At 48.5% G+C, this 24,513-nt stretch overlaps 2 protein-coding genes across 5 annotated transcripts in view; one reads left to right on the forward strand and one right to left on the reverse strand.

Moving 5' to 3' along the window:
* The window catches only part of DNMBP (dynamin binding protein), a 348,547-nt gene that overhangs the window by 293,896 nt on the left and 30,138 nt on the right, over window positions 1-24,513 (forward strand). For 2 of the 4 annotated variants that reach the window (XM_078875454.1, XM_078875474.1), the window contains exons 1-3: window positions 6,858-7,156; window positions 15,653-15,803; window positions 24,370-24,492. The exons of 1 other annotated variant lie outside the window; for it this stretch is intronic. In XM_078875454.1, the coding sequence (XP_078731580.1) occupies window positions 15,659-15,803; window positions 24,370-24,492 (268 nt within the window). In that variant the 5' untranslated portion in view covers window positions 6,858-7,156; window positions 15,653-15,658. Of the gene's footprint in view, window positions 1-6,857; window positions 7,157-7,546; window positions 7,552-15,652; window positions 15,804-24,369; window positions 24,493-24,513 lie in introns of those variants that run through there. One more of the 4 variants, XM_078875464.1, reaches the window with a different exon arrangement.
* LOC144946524 (uncharacterized) lies at window positions 18,316-23,691 on the reverse strand. The gene is made up of 2 exons (XM_078875495.1): window positions 22,313-23,691; window positions 18,316-18,498 (listed from the first exon to the last, which is right to left on the reverse strand). The coding sequence occupies exons 1-2, from the start codon at window positions 23,585-23,587 to the stop codon at window positions 18,484-18,486; spliced, it is 1,290 nt and encodes a 429-aa protein (XP_078731621.1). The 5' UTR covers window positions 23,588-23,691; the 3' UTR covers window positions 18,316-18,483.

Below are 24,513 nucleotides of genomic sequence, written 5' to 3' on the forward strand. Positions count from 1 at the left end.
CTGCTGCTGATGAATATTTGGAGTTTGGGTGTCTCTCTCATCACCATCATGGTGGCTGCGAGATGTTAACTACCTCGTCTGGTACGCAGGAGGTCGTGGATCTTTCTTCGGGTCCTCCGGTTTTCCCCGCCATATTTAGAATCAACATCGCGCGTTCAGAGCATTTGGCTGCTCGACATTTCCACGCGATAAGCCACTTCGTTGAGCTGTCATTTGTAGCCAGATCGCTTTTGAAAAAGAGATACATAGCTCAGAGGGACTTACCTCTGGTAAAAAAAAAATATTTCAGTTTTAATATAAATGTGTCGTTAACCCACCACCACCTGACACAGCCAATTAGTAAAGTTTGTCACGTGAACAAAACGTGGCAATTAGTTACGGCTTTAGCGCACCGGTGTTGGGATGCCCATTCCGCGTGTTAACTCCGGGAAGCCTCGCTCAGTCATGCGACTCTCTTTCAGGGGTGTCCCACCTAAGCATTTTGTGTGCTGAGAGTTGATGGTTGCTCATCGTAACCTCTCTATCGAGTCGGTTGCTCTTCTAGAGTTGTGGACAGGGGAGGGGGAGGAGTATTGCCGACAACACAATGCAGGAACACAATCACTGCTGATGAGGCCCAAGAAGGTTGACATTTGCGCAGCGTTTTATTGATGAAACAAATGATGCTTGGTAGTGTTGGTTTGGAAAGAAAATACTCTGATTAACTAAAACGTACGTTTATTTATGCTTGGAGCGGATTTCCGCTTATTTTGGCTTCAACCATTTCTTATACATCCGTGTGTAGCTCATGGGACTGGTGCTGGCAATGGTGGTGGAAGTGGTGGTGGTTCATGTACTCCTAACCACCCAACACCCTACCCGCGTGGTGAAGTATGGTCAGACAAGCTCTATGATGGTAACACCGAGGGGAGATCATCCCTTTAAATCCTGGACTGGCAAAGGGCTGGATATGGGTTAGAGTATTTCAATTGTGGGACTTTAACACTGTGTCAGGGCTACTGGAGGCTATTAACTTGTTATTGCAGCGCAGTCATTGTAATTGAGGTCACTTTTTCCAAAGGCGATAATAAATCTCATGCGGCGTTATCCTTTGTTCAATAAAGAAGATCAATAAATCAATTGTATGAAATTTATGGCTCTCACAAGGACATGCATGGCACTTAAACACGCGGTTATTCTTAATGTAGTCTCACCTTCATCTGCATGCATAGTTAACACGGTACGACTCGTGTGAATGAATGAATGAATGCGTTTATGGTATGTGTTGCGCGGTCAGAGGCCATAGGCAGAATACATTTAAAATGAGTAGGACTGTCTTCACAGAACCAATTAAACATTGTCTTGAGTAATCTACTGCTGTATGAATTGCTCCCCAAGCTGTTTCCATCTCTCACCATCTCCCTCACAGAAGCATTTTTATTATAAATACATTACAGATATAATTCTATGTCTATTCTATGTCTCTGTCATATCTCGGAAGCTAATCAGGTTTGAGGTCGGGCTGGTACATGGATGGGAGACTGTGTAGGGATGGTTCAATCTTGATTTGAAGCTTTCGTGACTGCAGGAATCCATACTCTTTGGTTCTTTCGGTAATTGTCACGTAGAACATTGGGATACCACGTGTTTGAAGCTTGGGCAGTAGCGAGGCCATTAGATAGCAGCACAGTAATTGTCTAGAATCCATCTGTGTGGAGCTTTCAGTGTGACATCCTGTTGCTTTTGTGGGGTTTATCGGTGTGCTTCCTCCGACAAAGCAAACACTTAATTTGTAGAATTGACCAAACATCTCAATATAGGACCTCTGAAATGCGCTTTGCGGTATGAAATATATTGCATGATTATTATTAGCAGCATAGCTAATGATCCTCTGTGGAATACATGACAGTATTTCCATTTGGAAATAAGCTCCCAAATTATACTCATTGCAAGACATGCATATTGTGTAAACACACCCTTGGGTGGAGCAGTGGTTAGCATACTTTGCCACAAGCCTGGCAACCCGAGTTCGATTCTAGGCCATGGCTAACATCAGCCACAAATATATTGCGGCTGATGTTCCACCCACTGACCAGCATGGAGAAGTATGGTCCACGGACTTCCATAACTGACACAGAATTGGGAGGCCTTCATCCAGCAGTGGATTTACCAAGGGATGTACGCGACAGCATTGCTTTATTCACCAGCTGAAGAGCCTCTGTTTTGCATTGAAAGTGATTGAGCCAAGCCACGCAGACCAGTCACGCGTAAGCAAAGCGTTGTGGCTTCTGCGAGAACATGTTAACATGTTGGCACAGGACAGAGACCACACAGAGCAAGCACTAAGATGGTAGAGAGTCAGCAAAGCTAACCTAATGGAGGGATAGCGAGCATAGTAAAATACATTGTGCGTGGCATAGCAAGGATTAGAGTGAGCCACAGTGAAGAAGACACAATCATTATGCGCACGTACATTGTGCACAGTGTGACATCCGTCACAGACGTGTGGAACGACTTTGGATATTAATTGGCTATTACAGGTTGAATTCTTAAACACATATCTAACATTGGCAACCACCGCATTGTAATACTGTATATTGTGTAATAATAGTAGAGTTATTCAGGGACGCCTCGCTGAGTCTCAAGACCCCTTTTCAGGAGGGTCCTGTATTGGGCCTTTGGTCAATTTCTTCTCAAGGAGTATTTTTTAATCGTATGGTCTAAATTCAAAGTGACAGGAGAAAACCCAGCGTGCATACGAGGGGGTTATTGTTTAAGAGCGCCTCATGAATCGAATTCATTATCATTACTTGCAAAGGTCCTCGCGAATGGGCTCACTAACCCACTTGCCATGCTTCCATCGCCTAGTTAACTCGCTGCCCCTCCTGGTTCCAAGCGTCAAACATCTCCACGCGATCCGATCCACCGAAGGAGCGTGCGTGAAGTCCACACTTCTCGCTGTGGGTTGGGGAAAGTTCAAAATGCCTTCCCATTATAACCAGTTTGTGTTCCCAAAATTGCAGGCGCAGGATAGCTCTCCTTCTAATCGTTAACCATTGAGAGCCAATTGTCAATCCACTGCCGAATGAGGGCCTCCTTGCACCGTGTCAGTCGTGATGAGTTGCCCATATTTCACCGCTCTGGTCATTGCGGGTTGGTGAGAAAGTTGTGGGTCGGGGGTGGTCCCAAGACTGATGTAGACATCACTCGCCACGGATGTTCACTGGCTGGGAATCAAACTCATGTCAGCGGGTTCATAGTGTAGTGGCGCTAACCGCTGCACCACCACTCCGTTATGCTCACAGCTAAGACTATGCACAGTAAGTTACGGCGAATGGCTATGGAACTACTTCCAATTTAAAACGCAATGAACCAGGCTACCTAATTTTGTCCTTCATTTGGCTTTTCAATCGTACTTGCCGAAAGTGTTGCATAATTTAGTTGTTGGCTGCTAAATATTTGATCGGTTCAAGGTGTGGATGCAACTCCCCTCATTCCCTCCCCCGTTCGATCGCGAGGAGTAGCCCTTGAAAATGTGTGGGTGGCTGAAGCGGCAATCACAGCGCTTTTAATTTTATCTCACATCTCAAATCCATGGTGGATGAATAAGAGCGCACAGGCCAAACATACAGAGGCGGTAACAAATTAATCAAATGAAGGGTGGGGGGGGGGGCAAAGTGTAGTTGGAGTGCTCTTGCCAATATCTCGTAATCCGGCAGTTCGTGCGGAGGGGTGCTCGGTGGCTTACCGCATCGCACGATGATAATGTGGCGGCAGCTTGACTGGGCAGGCCTTCATCCGGCAGATCAAGGCTGTTGATAATATTTAACAATACATTGTATAACAATGATTCGAACATGCGTTGCATGTTAAGATGAAACCATTCGTGTGCATATTCTGCACAGAGCCTTGTTGTAATAGCTGCCGGTTCAAAAGAGCCGAGTGTGGATTTGTTTTGTTTAATTTAGGTAGCAGAACAACAAGGAGCAAGTGTAAACTGGAGAATGTATGCGTGTGGTGATGTCAGCTTGACATGCAAAACACTCCTGCCAAGTTGAGTTGTTTGGAGACACCTTTTTTCGTATCACTGTCTGTTTCCTGCACGCATCATTTGTATTCTCTAAAGACACTGCAAGTGTTTTATTAATGTTAACTTACTTTAATCTCATACGTACTCAAGAATAAAATAAACGGAGATATGTAAACCAAATTAAAATAGTTGTTTGGGGACAGGCAGGCCATTACTTGTTGACAAACCTGCCTGACCCCATCACGAACGGCTTGGCCTCGCCGATTGCCAACCCAGGATCACCTGCAGGCGAATCACCTGCAGCGCGCCAATGGAATTCCATTCGCTCCACCACCACCACCATCATCTTCATCGTTGCCGAAGCTGATAACTGAAGCTATAACATGACAACAGCGCCAAGCCAGTCAGCAGATTGCTTGAATATCCAGGTTGATGACTGAGAAAAAAAAAGATCCGCGCCCGGCATACCACATCCAGTATATGCTCACGGGCTGTGGTTACTCTCGTCACGTACCACCTGCTCCTACCCAGGATAACATAGTCAGTGAGAAATGACCCGTCCCCTCTCACCATACGTCGCCAAGTCGCACTGCCCAGCGTGGTGAGGTATGATAAAGTTAAATCTGGTTAGGGGTTAACTCAGCTCATCATCCCTTTGAGGGCGATAAAATTGGTACCACTGCGTGCAGACGTCAACAACAGTACTTGTCTTATGGATACTTAGAATCTTTATTTACACTCTACTCACCCATACCATAGGAATGGGGAATTCCCACCACTAGCTCAGGGCTGTCAATAGGAGATTAGCCACCGACCCATGCTCGTTTAATGAGCAATAATTAACTTTGACTTTTTCTTCGATTACTCAATAATCGGAAAGCCGATTATATTATTTCCCGCTGAGCACGGTACCTGTCACCCGATGACTGAGAGAGACTGGCCCATGCTGCTGTGTTCGCCCGACGTGATGACTGCGGCGCATTGCTGTTCGTGATTCCGAGTGAGGTTCTGGGAAGAAGACTTCAGCCCGTTCGGAACGGACCTGGCTAGAATGACTACGCGCACAACGTTTCGAGGGCACACCACCCTCATGGCCTCTCGTCTTTGCATTGGCTTCCAGTCAAGTATCGAGTGGATTATACAATCCTGCTACTGACCTACAATATTTGCAGGAGCTGATCCAACTTGACACTCCGAGGTCCCGGAGATCTTGGGATCACCTCCGTCTAAGTACTCTGAGGTCGAGGCTCTTTATCTGGGGTGATCGGACTTTTTTGCCAATGCGGCTCCCAGACCACGGAACGCGTTACCTTTTGTCAATGCGACAGTCGTTAGAGACATTTAAGTTTGTCTTGACAACTCACATATTTAAAGGTTCTAGCCGTTTGCCCTGGTTTCTGTAAATTTCCTGCTTTCTATACGCGGTGGCGCGTTAGGATCTATGGATGAAATGTGCCTTGTAAATGTGAATTATTATCATCATCATAAATTTTATTGTTGTTCTAATGCACGCGCGCGCACAACACGTGGGTGACCCCGCTCTGCGCGTGCTCTTAGCGCCACCTGCCGTGCGCGCGCTTCTCATCAAACGGTGGAGTTGAGTGTCTTCTTCACTTCGGGTTCAGTGGCCGAATAAAACTGTGTCGTACACCAGCCTCCACCCGACACGGTCAATAAAATAAAGTCACGTGAACAAACGTGCCGATCTATGACTGCTTCAGCACACCCGGTGTGGTAAATGTTGAGATTGCTCTCCAATATCTCCGTATCGTTCAAGACTACGTCTCTAATTGCGTTTATTCATCCATGCGCTTTTCTTTCTGATGACAATAATCGGTGCACATGTGCTGCTAGGTTGGCTGTTGCATCGCTTAACCATTAAGAATGCATATCGCTTAGAGTGAATTTAGTCCAGCAGTGGAGTGAAAATGACTGCGGGTGATTATGATGCTCTTGGCTGTTTTCTGGTCACGCAGCCTAAACTACTATCTTGACATTTTATTGATCAGAAAAAAAACACTTTAAAGTGGTAGTCGTCGTTTAAATAAAGCAAAGACAACTTCGACGCTGCAACCACGTACGCACATATAGATTGCGCTGTTTAAATGTTTGCACTCATTGGAGCTGGGGTGAGGGGAGGGGGCGAGGGGGCGGGGTGAGGGGGGTGAGGGGGGTGAGGGGGGTGAGGGGGGTGAGGGGAGGAGGCGGGGTGAGGGGGGTGATGGGGGTGAGGGGGTGACGAGGTGAGGGGGGTGAGGGGAGGAGGCGGGGTGAGGGGGCGGGGTGAGAGGGGTGAGGGGGGTGAGGGGGTGACGAGGTGAGGGGGGTGAGGGGAGGAGGCGGGGTGAGGAGGGGGGTGAGAGGAGAATGCGGGGTGAGGGGAGAAGGGGGGTGAGAGGAGAATGCGGGGTGAGGGGAGAAGGGGGGTGAGGGGGGTGAGGGGGGTTAGGGGAGGGGGCGAGGTGAGGGGGCGGGGTGAGGGGGTTGAGGGGGTTGATGGGGGTGACGAGGTGAGGGGGGTGAGGTGAGGGGGCGGGGTGAGGTGAGGAGGGTGAGGTGAGGGGGTGAGGTGAGGAGGCGGGGTGATGGGGGTGAGGTGAGGAGGGGGGTGAGGGGGGTGAGGCGAGGTGAGGGGGTGGGGTGAGGAGGCGGGGTGAGGTGAGGGGGCGGGGGGTGAGGGGAGGGGGCGGGGTGAGGGGGGTGAGGGGAGGGGGCGGGGTGAGGGGGCGGGGTGAGGGGGCGGGGTGAGGGGGCGGGGTGAGGAAGGGGCGGGGCGATGTTTCCCCTCCTGCAACTCCACCTCTTCCACCTAGGATTTAGATTCCGTAGCATGTATAAGCATGCGCCCTCTCCCCCCCCCTCATTGGCCGATGAGGGGGATGGGCCTCGCCTATCCGCAGTAGTAAATGTACTGGCGAGCGCGTCACGTGCCGTGAGCCGAGTGGGCCACCTGAGTGGTTCACCGCGGGTCGCAGTCGACCGAGCGCGCCGCTCCTCATCGTCGCCGATATTGTTATTGTTGTGGTTCTTGTTCTTGTTGTGGTTTGAAGCCTTTAGATGCCCGCGTTGTGTAGCTGCGGTGGCTGAGAGGGCTGTCACTTGAGCTCGAATGCTGCGCGGAGCCTCCGCTGTTCGACCCGGCCCGAGGTCAGTGTCTAATATCGACTGTCACCACCATCATCATCATCAAGTCCATGGTCAAATCCACTGCTGGATGAAGGGCTGCCCGGCCCCCCCTCCGCCAAACACGTCACAAGTTAAATAACTGCTCCGTGATTTGATTGCATCGCTCCGTGTCCGCGGCGTCCTCTCGGGCGCGTTTTCCCGCCTTTGGCTGCGCCTCCGTCGTGCGTCTCGACCTCCTTCCACTCCGTGTCGCGCCCTGCCCCAGGTCCACTCCCCTGGACTAGCCTGCGTCTCTTCTCTCGTCCACGTGCTCCGCTCTCTGCTCTCGGTGGAGCTCCTCCTCCGAGCAGGCTTCTCCCCGTGCTTCGGAACCCTTCTTGACCCTCCCCGCTCGCTGTCCCGCAATGACAATATTGGTGAAGTATGGTCAGACGCTCCGCCCCCCCCCCCTTTACCATGACTGACACAGCGTGAGGGAGGCTGCCATCCAGCAGTGGAGTTACAAAGGGCAGCTACGCGTGCTAAGATCGGCGTGGGGCAGCGATAGATCTCCGTTGGCGACTTATAAACTAGTGGTGGAAATTCCACGTTCCTCTGACTATCTAGTATATCCACACGACACCCACTGTTGTTATAAATGTCGGTGGGATAAGAGCAACCAAGTTGGACAACGTCAATAATGGATTTGCAGTGAGAAGACGGGTTCTCGTCATGGGAATGTGGAAACGTCCATGTTTCCTTTGGCAGCGATGCACATTTGACGCATGGGGACACTTGCTCGTGGGATTTTCCGTGCATCCCAAGTGCAGGAACCTCGTGAAAATGTTCAAAAGTCTCCGTGAAGCCTTCATGTGCAGATGTTTAAAAGAAACTGTGAAGTTATGTTAAGTTGTTTTGACTCTTCAAGCATTTCTACTCGGCCGTAATAGCCATCAATTTGAGCTGTGAATATTGTAACAAGCCTTGTTAAGTTCTGCTTCTGTTGTTATGAGGGTATATTGTGTTACACACACGGCGTGTCCCTCGTGTGAGGAGGAGGACGACTTCAGGAAGCTTCAGTTCGAGGTGTATAGACGATAACTGGGCGTACAGTTAGAAGTCGTGATGATGCATAGGTTACAAAAATAAAATAAACATTCTCATTCACTGCATCCTAAAGTAATTTAATTATCAACCATGATCTGTCTGTCCGTGGTGCTGCGATGCCACAATTCTTCATCATCAGGCTCCTGTGCACAATGAGTTGATTTCATGTCACATCGGAGTTGATTTCACCGGTGTGCTGTACTAGTAACGAATTGGCATGTTCTGTTTGCGTGACAAACTTTACTAATTGGCTGTGTCGGGTGGTGGCGGGTTTAACGACATTTATATTTACACGATGTAACCTAAAGACATTGTATTATGGATAATATTGGTCGCGAAAGCCTACGTGTTAAACTGACTAACCTATGAATGTGATTGCATTATCACATACAATTAAAGTTTCGATTTAAAGCTTTCGTGACTGCAGGGATTCATCTTCTTGGTTCTTTCGGTAAAGTCACGTAGAAGGGAAGTAATGAAATAATAAAAATAAAACATAATAAAATAATTCTCACGACGTTTCGGCCACAACGCAAGCAGCCGTCTTCAGGTGAAAACCAGGTCTGTCGAGGCGACAGCGTCTGAAAAAAAAGACGCTGTCGCCTCGACAGACCTGGTTTTCACATGAAGACGACTGCTTGCGTTGTGGCCGAAACGTCGTGAGAATTATTTTATTATGTTTTATTTTTATTATTTTATTACTTCCCTTCTACGTGACTTTACCGAAAGAACCAAGAAGACAATTAAAGTTGTTGCCTTTTTCTCCCATTTTGCACCAAATGGCACATACATTTAGGTTCGGAACATTTGCCGAAAGCTCTAACTAACCGCCGCTTCTGTGAGACGAATTCACAGAAGTACTCTCCGACCTGGTGAGGTCCCTTCATTTGCCCCTTATCCACACGAGGTGAACCACATTCTCACATGGCATGCAATAGAGGTTTTTATCACACGCCGTATTTTGTAATCCTCAGAGCCAGAATGTGTTATCTATTGCCCCTTGTCAGTGCTGCTGGTCATTGGGGCTGTGACATCACTGTACCACGTTGGGCAGTGGTGGGTGGGTGAACCTGGTGGATTGGCGAGAAGAACCACTTTATATATCACACGCCACTGTTGTCAGCCGTGGCTGAGTACATAGTAAAGGATTCCGACCACTTCACAAAATCGTGTTTGAAAGCTTTGTGCAGTCATTGGTGACTGGTCTGAGACCATACACTTGGTGTCCTTCCAAGTGTCCCTTCCCTGCAGGTATGAGCTAAACTGTGTGCAGTGGCTGTAGTGGTGATGCTGAGCTTTGCATTGTGGGAGGCTTGGGTGGGGTTGGTGACACACGGCAGGTTAGTCGGCAAAGTGAACACGCCCTGAGTTTTGGCATGTTTACACATGGCTTATAGCGGCATTGGTATGTGACTGTTTTGTGTCTTGCGATTGTGGTTTACAACTCGCGCAACAGCATTGCAGCATAGAAAAATAATGCGAAGAATAAAACTAAGAACTGGGAAGAAAGGCTGCGGTAAATGCTATATTTTTAGTTCTACAAGTAGTGTGGGTAGCTAACTTAAAGACCATCATTATTAGGAGGAGCCTTAGTCTCCCTAATTGTTAACTAGGCATCTATTGGGACATTTTGCTCCTCGGAAAACCACCCAATTCACAAGTACATCATGACCTGGGCAAGGCAGCACTACTCAGGCAATTGTTTGGGGGATCACATAGGTGTGTTAAACTCCCAAACCAGCTGGTTAGTCAGGACATAGCAGGACAGCAAGTGGGATCATACTAGATTCGAAGCTTTTGTTACTGCAGGAATTGCTCTTTGGTTCTTTCGGTAAAGTCATATAGAAAATAAAATCAAATAATAATAGATTATGACGGTTCGGTTTCAACCATCATCAGGTAAGAATGAATGATAAAACACGGACCCGGGAAACAGCATAGGCAGACACATGCAGAGAGAGACACACGCTGTCTCTTACCTGATGATGGTTGCTTGTGTTGCAACCGAAACGTCGTATTCTATTATTTGATTTTATTTTCGACGTGACTTTACCGAAAGAACCAAAGAGTAAGTGGGTTCATGTACGCATAATTATGAGGTTTCTTGGGTAGTCTGATTTTATCCCATGAACAAAATACTTTCAGACAAATCTCTCTGTCCATGACTCTCAACATCTTTAAGACTTTTGAGGTTTTCCCGCATAAGCAATTTACATTGTCATTTGCCCCAATAGAGCATTCAGTAAGGGACAACGGTAATGTATAATTCATGATTTTACTCTGAATGTTCTGCTAGCTTACCAATGGCCTAATAAAACAAACAGGGCAGTTTGTAGAATTGTTTCTACAGAGTGCAATTACAATCATGGCACTGAACCCAGACGCAAATGGAGTACCTCCATCCCACCTTGTCACCTGCTATTATTTCTAATTTGCCTCTGGACATGGATGAGGTTACTGTTACAAAGCTAAGGTGGCAGAGAAAGCAATTTATAGGAATTAGTAACTGATAGGCATGCAGCTCTTTAACCCCCGGTGATTGACAACTTGTCATAATTCATGGTTATGATTTGATTCAAGAAATAATTTCATGCATGCATGCATCAGCTCTGTCCACCTGTCTGTAATGTGAGGGTCACAATAACTCTTAAAAATGATACAGCATAAACGGAATGTTGGTATGTATGAAGTGTCGATATTCAAGACATTGATATTATGACTCCTTGAAACATTTTCAAGAACAAATATTGGAACGCATTACACGTGTCTTGCATATGCATGATTTTTCTAGCTTGTTTCGTCTTGTTTTTACGGTCTTGTTATGGATTTTTGTTCTGTTTCATTTGCAGTTTTGTTTGCTCCAGTCGCCTACTTATAATTTGCATTAATTGTGATTAATAATTCCTCATGCACGTGCTTCACTCCATACACGTTCAGTATTGGAATGTACTTTGATCTTTGAATCATTTGGCTAATAACTGTTAGTGTATTGCATTGGTATTGGGATTTTAGCTGTATGTAACGCACCAATAATTGGGTGTGCTGAAGAACTTTAATATACTGCACATGTAATAACACGTGTAGGAAGATTCCATTTGGTGCAAATGGAAATCAAATTATACTGCCGTTTCCTGAAGTATATGAACACAATTTTGGCCGTTGAGTGAGGGGAACCCGGACTAAAGCGCTGTGTATGGGGCTCCCGGAGTACTACGCAGTTGCAGTCTGCAGAGTTGAACGAGAGTAGGTTGGTGAAACACGAGACTACGATCCCAGCCATGCGGGCTGTGGGCCGTGGCGCGCCTGTACAGTGCTGGGGTGCGCTCCACTTTTGGCCTCGGGCTTAGTGGCGACGTAAAGGGTTTTTTTCGCAGCAGCAGCGCAATCACATTCTGTATATCCACCTTTGCAATGCACATTGTGTGGCGTGTGATTCATTAATGAGGAATGTGTTCATCTCCAACTGGGACACATGCATTTAGCAGGCGCTTGCCCTCCTCGATCCCCAATGAAACGAAGGGCTTTTTAAAGCCGAGCCATGTATCTCTTTATCAGTGGACGAAGGCCTCCCCACGTCACGTGGGATCGTGGCATTCGTGTGTGACCATACTTCACCACACTGCCTAGTGGGGTGATTATGAAGGCAGATGGCATCGACGTGGGAGCATAGAATTGAAGTGCACCAACGTAATTTGCAGCACTGCTGCCAACAACATAGTGCCGCAGCTTATAACACCTATTATGCAAGGTTGTCGCCAATCTAAGCATTATCCTGGAGCAGCATTGCTACTGATATCCGATGAGATCTGGTGCATTCTAGTTTGGTCATATTCTGCTCATTGTGCTATCACTTAAGCTAGGTTTGGCATTCTCTCATGTATTTGTGCAGGAAGAGGTTTTGTGTTGTGTATGGGAATGTGGGAAGGTTATATGTCACGTGAGTATGCAATGCGTATTGAGCACACAATTGTGCTTTTCAAGAGCCAAGCAGCGTATTTTAAATTGATGAATGCATTGTTTAGCAACTGAAATCAGTTGTAATCCCTTAATCTGGCCTCGGCTGTGCTTGCAAAATGTGCCGCCAACCACCGCTGTGCTTGCTGTAGTAATCAAAATATATTTTAGTTTTAGATCCATTTCAAAACAAATCCAAAAAGCTACCATCTGATCTGCCCATATAATGTCTTAACGCCCATCTGTGACACTTTCAATAAACACCCGGACACACACAAGTTGTATATTCTCAAGTTCCGCTCATTACTAAATCACCCGTGAATGCATCAAATGACACAGATACTTTAGCGGGGCTGTGTTTCTGGATAGTGCTTGTCTGGATGACCACTGGAAACACACAGGTTGTTATTGGCTGGATGGCTAGGTGCAGGGAGCCGTGCACTTTTATCCTCCCGTGTGTATGCGCACCATCCAGCAGTAGAGTGGCAAAGGAGCTGTACATATACATTTTGCATTTGATTGCGGTAAATGTATTTTTATATTCTGTTGAAGTGGTTGAGGCTTTAAAGACAGATCAGTAAATGCGGTTAAAGTTGTATGTGTCCATAAATTGGTATGTAGGAAGTCTGAGTAAACTGTTATATATGTGTAGAAGCCAATAGTGCACTTCCCTGAACATGTGGATACATGTGTGGTATATCTCAGTAGAGTACTTATAACAGCTCATAATGCTCACGTCAAGAAAATGGGATTTCGTAATTGCAGAGGTGAGTTATATTGCAAAACTTATTTCGGTGAATGCGTCAGGAATATTGACGGTTTACAATATGAATATGGAGAATTATTGCACAATTTTGGCTCTGATGCTGTCAGACTACACGTGAATATATAAATAGCAATTATGATGTGTAAGAGTTGTGGTATTTTAATGTCATGTTGAGCGCATTTACAGGTTTTTTATTATTGAAAGCTGCATAATATCCCCATGTGGTGTTGAGGTGGTGTTGCTATTTCACAACATACAAATCATCAAAACTACTTCCATGATATTGGTTTTCTAATGCATTCCGCTTATCATTTAAGCTATATTGCATGTATCACAGTTGTAACATTTTAAATTCAATCTTTAATGTGCATTCTAAGTTGCGCATCATAAACCTGTGCCAGAATTGACTTGAGTGTTTCATTCTGGAGGGGATTGTTTAAGTACTTTCTTTTGGTATAAAACATTTAAAAGCAAGTATCACTTTTTTGCAATGGAAAAGTTTGACTGCTAACAGACAGGAAACATCAGAAAGGTCCCTCGATGTGAAGGAAATGTGTTGTTCTGCACTCCCAAGTGGCATGTCTGAATTGGTTTTGTCTTGGGACCATTCCATCCATTATTTCTGCCCTCTTGAAAGAATTGATCAACCACTACATATCAGTCCGTGAGAGCACATTGTTGGTACTTGCATTTTATTTATTGGTTCCACCAGGGATCGATTGGGGAGTCTAATTGAGACCGTTATACGAATTGGTGGGTAGTGGCAATGCCGGAATGGATGGAGAGACTGTTAAACTTTTCCTTTTTAAAATTGTCGTGAAGTAGCTAGGCAACAGAAAGTCGACACCAGGATTTTGATAATATATTTCTGAAGCATTCTTTCAGACCACTGCAAAGGAATGTGAACTGCCAGGTTAAAATGTAACATGGGCATTATTTAAAGTATTCAGAGTAGGTCTATTCCTTTGACCGAGTAAAAAAAACGTCATAACATCCCCAGATGGTTTTACTTTTATACTGGAGTGTACTTTTTCATTACCTAAGTTATCAACCGAAGGTGTATATCGGATCAATTGCTTATGTGGTAAATGCTATATTGGACAGAGAGGATGTAACATTAGCGTAAGACTAAAAGAACACCAAAGGAACATTAAATTATCTCAAACACAACTGTCGGCAGTGGCAGAACATGCTTGCCAACAAGGACACTCATTTGATTTTGATAACGTTGAAGTGTTATGGAAAACTAATTATTACTAGTCAAGACTAATTAGAGAATCCATCGAAATTGAGAGAAATACCAATAATTTTAACCGCTCTGATAGCTACAGACTTAGCGCAGCCTGGAAGCGTATTATTAAGTAATACACAGTACATATTACAATTCCTTATAGAGGAATCACATACTAATGAACTGATTACTAATCTATTATATAATTACAATACCCCCCCCCGAACCTCTGCCTCTGATCTCGAAACCTGATGGGGTTCAATGATGACGTCGTCCTGCACTATTTAACACCGGAAACGCGTGGATGGCTTCACTATGTAAAATGGCCCGAAGATGCTGGATGTATTTACCAGTGAAACGTCCTACTCAAATTCTAAATGTTGTGAATTCACTCTTCAAACACACCGGTGGGCTGAAGAAGTAACTAATTGGCGTTTTGTTAACGTGACACATTTTTTTACGGTTTGACCTTGTCGGGTGGTGGAGAGTTGCGACACATTTATACTTACGCGATCTAACCCAAAAGCCTTTATTATGAATAATACTGGTCGCGAAAGCCTACGTGTTAAACTGGAGTGTATTTTTGGAACACATCTGCAGCGTACAAAATTTCCCTACAAGACAAAAGTGAAAATGTTAGCTTTTTCCACTTCCATTGCATATCCTTTGCTGTCCGGAGAAAATGGTACATCAAATAAAGCACAAGTTTTTTGTGATAAGGTAGAATTCCCAAAGCGTGACCTCAGGAGTCACTGAAAATGAGGTATATTTTTCAGTGTGGCATACACTTGCAAGTTCTTTTGTTTTTGTTGTTCATGCAACTCACTAAATAACACATTTCACTGAAGCACATTTCGCAGACAATGTTTAAGGAATTGGATGCTGATCTAGGTGTTTCAAACGGTAACTAGATGGATGTAATTAAACCCTCTGTGCTTCTAATTTCAGCTGAAGATGCCATCCTACTTTTAGTCAACAGCGTATCTGCGTGAACAATGTCCTTTGAGCTTTGAAGCCAGGAAAACTCCACGGGAAAATCCAATCTCTGCCCTGTGCCTTTGCTGCATTTGTTTTCTCAGTTCGTCAGTTTGCCTTTTAACCCATCATTTATCCACTGTGCGGGACTGCTATCAGTTGTTGGCATTTCCTCCACGGTGTAATCGCTATTGAAACGGTTGGCCCTTACAGTCATATCTGTCGGACACCGTCTATTCAGTGTGGCAATCTAATGTTGGACATATGCTAGTAACATTGGGTGAAGCAAACTTAGCATTCAAGTTGGGCAGCTGGTAGAAGCCCAATGTCTACAGCAATGGCATTTGTGAATAAATACCATGAAAACTAATTTTGGTTGACCTCCCTTTGATTAAAATCACATTTAACCAATTTTAAAAAAAGTTTAGTTTTGCTTTTGATCATGCATCGCACATATTTGCACTGCTAACCTCCACGTGCATGTGTTGTGTTTGCACGATCATAGGCGGACATGGAGGCGGGCAGCCTGCTGCGTGCGATGTTCGAATTCCGGCCCAGTGTGCCGGAGGAGCTGACGCTGTTCGTGGGAGATGTGGTGCTGCTGTTGGACACACTCGACGAATTCTGGCTATTGGGCAAGAAGGATGGGGTCACAGGTGAGGTCGTGGGACAATGGGATGGGCTGGGCTGGGGTGAGCATGCTATGGACTTCATCCCCATAGCAGCATGTGTATTGCACCACTTTACAGCCGTGCGTATAATCTTTTTGGCTGAAACTCATTGTACTTTGGATATTTTAAGTGTAATTAAGGTGGCCTGAAGGACTCTTTAGATTCCATTCAGCATACTCTCCATTGTGTATCGAGTTGATTACCACCATCTTAATAGTCATCTCCACAGAGTGCATTGATTTGTTTTTATTCCGCCGCCCTCAAGTGTCGCTTTGAGTGTTCATTAGTCTGATTTAAGTTGGCCAGGAGGATGGATATTTGGCAAAATGTGTTGTTTTTGGCTATTTTGGGAGTACATTTTGTCCCATGTAACTGGAAAACCTGCCCGAGCTTTCCTACAGGAAGCTGACATTTTGTTTAAAGTTGCAGCGACAGCTTTTGTATTAAGCTATGTCGTGCGTGTCATGTGCGTGTCCACGCGTCCTGTAACTGAAAATGGAACTCCAGACATTGTTTCCAAAATTTGTTAAAGCAGACTTTGGGGTGATATGTAGTCAATACAAATGTTTTTATGAATCATTATGTAAAGTTAATGCCACAATTTCAATTAATCTTAAGCAAATACAAAGGCATAAAAACTTCAAATATTCGTCAATAACGCTGCCTTAAAATATAATATATAATAGATTATGTTTGGGCAAATGTCCCTTCTTCATAGCACATAAACAGAGAGGCCAGAGTGATAGTGAAAGAGTTAGACTGCAATTTCAACCATTGGGCCTGATGATAATTTTTTTGTAATGTTTGTTGACAAGCAGTTTTTAAATTGGAATATGAATAGTTACCTATTAATACATATAGGTAACTATTATAAATAACTATTATGCGTTATCCAGAATGCAATGTGCCAGCAACATTTTAGAATTTTACTTCGTTAATCATTAGCTATTAATAAGTAAATATTCGTGTGCCAATCTAATGCATTTCACCAGAAAAAATGTTTTAAATGTTATTCTTATCAGGCCCTACGGTGTATAGTGCAGTCTCCCACTCTTATCCATTCTTTAGGGCGTCACGGTGGCGAGACATTAACTACCTCACCTGGTACACAGGATGTGTGAGTTCGATCCCGACCCTGAGGCCTGTATATTTGGAGTTTGCAGATTCTCCCGTGGTTGCGTGGATTTTTCTCCAGGTCTTCTGATTTTTCCCACCACATTTAGAAACATGCGTTCAGATTATTTGGCTGCTAGAAATGTCCACATGATAAGCCACTTTGTAGAGCTATTATTTGTGGCCAGGTCGTTTCTGAAAAAGAGCTTCATAGCTCAGTGGGCCTTACCTGGTAAATTTAAATAGTTTTATAGTTTAAATATCTCTGGTCTCTCTGTGCGCTCTGAAATCAAGTCAGTGCTTAAACATCACCGATTATATATTTTTACTTTTAAGTCGGTGTTATGAACGAACATGGTGAGTTTTTTTTTAATTTGTGCTTTTGTACCCCTGCCAACACTGTAGCATTTTAATTTACATCAATTTATAAAATTTGTTGCGGTTACAAAAAAAACATCTTTTGTTTATCACTGTGTAGTAACGCTCACGACTCGTTCACACCGGAGTTGGAGGCACACTTGTTTATTTAACACCAACGTTGTGACATACACATTTGAGGGGGTATCGGCCCCCTCACCCGTCTATCTGAGGACACACCTCTCTAGCTAACCCTAGCCTGCCTCTGAGTCCTCCACTAATGGGCTAGGGGAGGCTATCTTGGCCCGACACTGGTCAGTCGGGCCCGGTACCCAGAGTCCAGACCAGCACTGGCTCTGGCTCTGGTACCACGCCACTGGCTCGAGCCTGCGCGGTCCTGATAAGGACGGCGTACCAGGGGGAGTCCAGGGCTCTATCTCAGACGTCTTCCGCCTCCTCTTCTTTAGCTAAACATCACTCCCGAGCCCTTCGATACAATCCCCTTTTATACCCAACCCCTCCCTGAGGGGTGGGGCCCCGGGGGATCATAACGACCGAATCGACCCCCCAGGGTGTCTGGCGCGGACGTCGCAGAGGGCACCTGCTTGTGCACACATGTAGCCCCGCCTACTGTGTTTGTTTACCATAGGCTGCCATGCATAACGGGCTCTCTCTCTAACACCCCTACATCACTCCCCCCCGCATAGCATGCAGCCGTCCCGGCTGCCAACATACAAAAATTTGACAATAAAGGTGCCTTCACCCCCTGACCGCGCGTGTGCCTCACTATTTTTTGAACAATAACAGGAACCAGAACAAGAACGCAACAACAAGATGAGAAACAACCCGACGCACCCCCCCGAATAAATACGAATTCCGTAAAAAAACAGCTTATATACAACCAGCAGGGAACCCACCCCGCACACACAACAAACGGTGAACCCAGCATATGTACATCCGAGGAGCGGGAAACACACCATCCACACAACACCCAATAAACACAACAGCTATGTACACATTTCCCGGCCTCACAACAGTTTGCGCATTTTAGCGCGCGTCCTTGCAGCGGGCCCCTCACACGGGGTAACCCCGCGTGGCGGACAATCAGGTGGCGACTGTCCGTCTTGAGGTGAGCATTCCTCTGACTCCGCGTGACCCTCGGCATCCGCAGGAGGGGTGATCGGGCGTGAGCCCGTCACTCCTGATGCTCCTGAAGGTGGCACAGCCGGCAAGGCATTAGGTGAGAGCGACGGAGACGGACCCAGCAAGTCGGCCGACCCCCCACATGTTTGGCCACGCGCGTGTGAAGTGGGGTTGTGAACCGCAGCGAAGGGTTTTAATCTGGAGGGGTGCACGAACCATCGCCGCTTCCCCCACTTGATGCGCACGCACTGCGGACGTAACACCTCCACCACTTCCACAGGGCCCCGCCACGGCCGCACAAGTTTAGAGGAGGTTGCCAGTGGCACCTGGGGGCAGTGCAACCATGCCTTGTCCCCCGGCTTCCACTGCAGCATGTGCGCTCGACTCAATCTGAGGCGCTCATTTGCCTTCTGACGGAGGTCAGAGTTTTGCATTGCAGCATCCCGTGCCTCGGTCAATTTGTCCAGATTAAATTTAACGTGGTCAGCCAGATTAGTTTTTCCCTGCGGCACGGGGATCCGCAACTGGGCACGAACAGGCGGGTCTGGTTCTCGGCCGTACATAAGGTAAAAGGGAGAAAACCCCGTGGCCGCATGGGGTGCCATCCGGTACGCCGCCAAGACCCCCTGAATTTGTAGGTCCCAATCCGTTTGCGAGTCCGAAACTTGTTGTGATAACATGGACGAGATGGTGCGATGCAAACGTTCGACCATCCCGTCAGTTTGTGGGTGATATGGGGAGGTCCGAATTTTCTTTGTGCCCAGGAGATCGCAGACTTGTCTGAGTAGTTTACCGGAAAAATTTCTGCCCTGGTCGGTCAGCAGCCTCTCCGGAGCACCTTTGTCCAGGACATAACCCTGAACAAAGGCCTCCACGATGGCTGCTGCCGACTGGTTGGCCAAAGGCCAGGCCATAGGCCAACGTGTAAAATACTCGACACCCGTCAACAAATATCTATTCCCTCTGGGGGTGGCGGGGAATGGTCCCAAAATGTCCAGAGCGACCAGCTCGTTTATCCTGGACACTTTGATCAATTGCAAGGGCGGGTTAGACTCCCGTGCCGGCGGTTTGCGTTGTGCACATTGAGGGCACGATCCCAACAAATCCCCCACATCCCTCGTCATGCCAGGCCAGTAAAAATCAAGTTGCAGCAAGGCGAGAGTCTTTTGGGTCCCCAGGTGTAGGAGGCGCTCATGAGCGGCCCATACCACCCTACCCCGCAACCCAGTAGGGACAACCAGCCGATGTCGACGTGACTTCCCGTCCCAATGCATTAGCAGACCTTGGCACATTTCCCATGCGTCGGGACCACCACTTTTTCCCCCCGCCGCACCGCCAACGCGACGTCGCCACCCGAGGAGGGAGACATCCTCCATCTGGAGGCGCCCCCATTCAATGACGGGCAACCCCAACAGGGAATCTTTGCCCTGCTGTTCGATCGGATTAGGAACCATTGCATCGTCGTCGTTGGCGGCCGCCAAGACAGGTACCGATGTGTCCCCTGGAGGCCTGCAACGTCCAGACCCCAGGAGGCATGCACACTCGGAGGTGGTTGGCAAGCGTGACAGAGCGTCCGCGTTGGTGTGGCGAACGCCCTTACGGTATGTGGTTTGGAAATCGTAATCCTGGAGGACCTCCAACCATCGGGACAATTGTCCCGATGGCTGTTGAACCCTCAGGGCGTACTGCAGTGCCGCATGATCTGTGCGGACGGTGAAATGCCGACCGTACAGATATGGGCGATACTGTTGGACGAAATGGACAATTGCCAACAGTTCCCTACGGGTGACACAATACCGTTGCTCCGCTGGAGACAACACCCGACTGCCGTACGCAACCACATGTTCCACGCCGTCAACCACCTGGGAGAGCACGCCCCCAATACCCGTGTTGCTCGCATCGGTGTCGAGCAAGAACGGTTTTGAAAAATCAGGGTAAATCAGGGGAGGAGCGTTTACCAAAGCATCCCGAAGGGAGCAAAAAGCAGCCTCCTCCTCCTGACCCCAGCAAAACCGAACCCCTTTAGATGTTAAAGCATGTAGGGGTTTGGCGATAGTCGCAAAATTAGCGACGAAGCGTCTATAATACGACGCAAACCCAATAAAACTCCTAACCTCTCCCACTGAGGTGGGAGTCGGCCAGGAGCTTACACACTGCGTTTTGGCGGGATCGGTAGAAATACCTGAGCGCCCCACGATGTGCCCCAAATAACGCACCGACTCGCGTAACAAATGGCATTTTTGGGGCTTAAATTTCAAATTAGCAGCCCGCATCTTTAGGAAAACCGCCCGCAACCTCTGGAGATGTTCCTCAAAAGTTTTGCCAAAGACAATGACGTCATCCAAATAAATCAGGCACGACTCCCATTGCAATCCAGCCAAAACCAATTCCATCAACCGCTGGAAAGTTGCCGGCGCTGAGTGTAAGCCCATCGGCAACCGGTTGAATTGAAACAGGCCGTGCGGAGTACGGAAAGCAGTTTTAGGCTTTGAATCATCGTCCAGAGGAAGCTGCCAGAATCCCGAAAGTAAGTCCAATGTGGAGAAGAATCGCGCTCCCGCCAAGGCGTCAAGCGATTCGTCCATCCGTGGGAGCGGGTATGCGTCGGCAACCGTAATTTTATTAAGGCGCCGAAAGTCAACGCAAAACCGCAACGAACCGTCCTGCTTCTTAACCAGGACGATCGGCGCTCCCCAAGGGCTGTTGGAGGGAGAAATTATGTCGGCGGCTAGCATGTCATCAACAGCCGATTTGACATGGTCCTTTTCGGCGGGACTCAACCGAAAAGGATTTTGGCGTATTGGCGCGCTGTCACCCGTATCAATATGGTGACGCAGCAGATGAGTGCAGCCCAAATCGTATTTATCCCGACTGAAAACGTCGGAAAATTCCCTCAGTAGTGTCTTAAGACGTTGGCGCTCTAAATTTGACAGGTCCGTCAATCCCGCGCAAAGCGCCTCGAGCCACCCTTCATCGCTGTCTGAATGTGGTCGCGGTGCAGGGGCAGCGCCGACATGACTCGCGACGGGTTCATCACAGGGCACCGGCGTTGCGTGAGCAAGCACGGTCCCCTGTGGGACCACCACCGTCTGCGAGCCCACATTGAGGACCGCGATGAAGGGTTCTCCATCCCCTCTCACTATGGTCTGGGCCGGGAGTAAATTAGGTCCACTGACCCCGGCCCTAGACGGTCCCAGCAAAACCCCTTGAGCCCCAATGCCCTTAGCGAAGGGCCGCCGAAGTCTCAAAGGAATTAACATTTGCGCCCCCGGAGGAACGCGCACCGTTCTATCTACGAACGCCGGCACCGTCGCGAACGCCGTCCGGCTCGTAGCGGGGGATGGCAAAAACGCCATGCGTCGGCCCGATGGGAGCTCAATGCATCCCTGGTCGATTAATATCCTAATCGGCATTTTGGCCAGGAAATCCGTCCCCAGCAGGCACGGAACCGCCAGCGAGGAGGAAACAAAAATCGGCCCAGATAATTTAATATCCCCGACACAAATTTGGGCTCGAATTTGTCCGATGATGCCAAGTGAACCCCCGTTAGCAGCAAAGAATGGCACATTAACAGGCATCAAAGGACGGCTCTGGGCAGGGAGAATGTTATAAATCAACTCCGAAATAATGGTCGCCGATGCTCCTGTATCGACCAGGATGCGCACCTCGACCCCATCGATGTGACCCACAACGGCCGACGACCCCGATGACGCGGCTACAACCCGATGGGCCAACACGGACCACTGGCTGGGTTCAATGTGAGTACCCAGAGCGGTGCGTGTTGGTGCCATGGTACGCGATATTTGCCCCCCCTTCGCTGCGGTGTTCGAGTGTGTGACGGGCGTGTGCGTGGGCCAAACATGAGGGGTGCCGCGACTCGCCGGATTATGATGGTGGAGCTTGTGACGAGGGCCGGCGTCCCGTTGAGGTGTCGTTCCGCGCTGCCGAGGAGAGCGGCACCCCGAGGCGACGTGGCCCCGGATGCCGCAGTTATAACAGCGTGGAAGCGCTGGTGGCGACGATGGACGTTGTAGACGGCTTGAACCGGCCCGGTCCTCCCGCGCTCCCGCTCCGTGCTGCCGTTGATGGTTGATGGCGCAAACCTCTTCCGCCGGGAGGGTGGCCGCAGCGACGGCGCGCCCGCTCGCCGCCTTGCTGGCCTTCCGTCGTTGAGAGGACAGGTTTGCGTGGAGGAGACGGGCCGCTTGGAGGGAGCACATCTCTGCATCGTCCTGTGCGACAATGACGATGTCTAAGTCGTCCGCCAGCAAAAGTATCTTCTCTGTCACCATGGCGTCGACACCCTCGTCATCCATTCGTGGAAAGGCCTCCTTCGCCAGTGCCAGGAGGCTTGTGCGGTACGCCAGGGGCGACTCCTTCGTCCCCCGCTGGCGATCGTAAAAGAGTTGGCGACAGTCCGATGGTGGACCATATACCGCCGACAGCACCTGCATCGCCTTCCGCAGCGTGGAGCGCCTCTCCTTCGAAGCCGATGTTAGAGTGGCGAGGGCGTCGCTGTCGAGAAGTGCTGGCAGCGCGCGGAGAGCCTCGGCGTCTGTCCACTGTGCCATCTCCTGGTGAGCGAGGAAGCGCCGCTGGAAGCCGCCCCAGTCGCCATCCTCGCCCACAAATTCCTTGAGTGGAGGTAGCCGCTGATGTAAGGCAGCGGCTGCAGAGGAAGAACGCACTCCCTCGTCCGCCTCACTCAACTCAGCGTCGGCACGAACCAGCGATGGCATCGCCGGTCGCACCCGTGGTGACGCGGCAGGCACTGTACTCCCGCCGTTGGACGCGATGCTTAGAGCGGCCACGCCCTCAACAGCAGCTGCGGCGATGGCGGGAGTTTCAAAATGTTGCTCCGTTGAAATGGCGGGAAGGCGCTGTGGTCGTTGGCTGCTGTCGCCTCGTGGCGGTCCCGCAGCCCCCAGCCGCGTGATGTTGTCGAGCATGGCGGCTGCGGCGTACAGCAGCTCGGCCAGCTTCGCGTGCGCCTGCCTCAGCCCCTCCGTCGACGGCTCCCCTTCCTCCAGCTGCTGTGGCGTGGATGCACCCAGCCCCGGCTGCTCGATGGCATCTTCAGCCATCTCGGGCCCTCCGACTGCAGCGGTGTCCTCCGCCCCTGGTACTCCGACTCGAGTCGTCCGGCGTGTATCCATGTTCGTACTTTGTTTCACTTCTGACGCCAGATGTAGTAACGCTCACGACTCGTTCACACCGGAGTTGGAGGCACACTTGTTTATTTAACACCAACGTTGTGACATACACATTTGAGGGGGTATCGGCCCCCTCACCCGTCTATCTGAGGACACACCTCTCTAGCTAACCCTAGCCTGCCTCTGAGTCCTCCACTAATGGGCTAGGGGAGGCTATCTTGGCCCGACACTGGTCAGTCGGGCCCGGTACCCAGAGTCCAGACCAGCACTGGCTCTGGCTCTGGTACCACGCCACTGGCTCGAGCCTGCGCGGTCCTGATAAGGACGGCGTACCAGGGGGAGTCCAGGGCTCTATCTCAGACGTCTTCCGCCTCCTCTTCTTTAGCTAAACATCACTCCCGAGCCCTTCGATACAATCCCCTTTTATACCCAACCCCTCCCTGAGGGGTGGGGCCCCGGGGGATCATAACGACCGAATCGACCCCCCAGGGTGTCTGGCGCGGACGTCGCAGAGGGCACCTGCTTGTGCACACATGTAGCCCCGCCTACTGTGTTTGTTTACCATAGGCTGCCATGCATAACGGGCTCTCTCTCTAACACCCCTACATCTGCAACACGCAGTACCAAAGAATATTAACCTATTCATAAACCCAGTTATAAAACAATTATAATTATACTGTGCATCTAATATTATATATTTAATTAACGTACAATAACATGGGTGGTTATGTACACATGCCTGCACGCATTATGCTCTTGTTGTTATCCACTTTGCTTTGCTACAGGGCAATTCCCATCCAGCTTTGTGGAGCCCGTTCCCATCCCCAAGCTGCAAGCAAAAGAGAGGCTTTACGTTTGCACAGAAAGCTTTAACCCCCTAACAGCCGACAGTCTGGAGATCAAGAGGGGTGAGCTTCCAATGCTGCACA

Source organism: Lampetra fluviatilis, chromosome 2 (assembly GCF_964198595.1).
Source record: "Lampetra fluviatilis chromosome 2, kcLamFluv1.1, whole genome shotgun sequence".
Classification (NCBI taxonomy): domain Eukaryota; kingdom Metazoa; phylum Chordata; class Hyperoartia; order Petromyzontiformes; family Petromyzontidae; genus Lampetra; species Lampetra fluviatilis.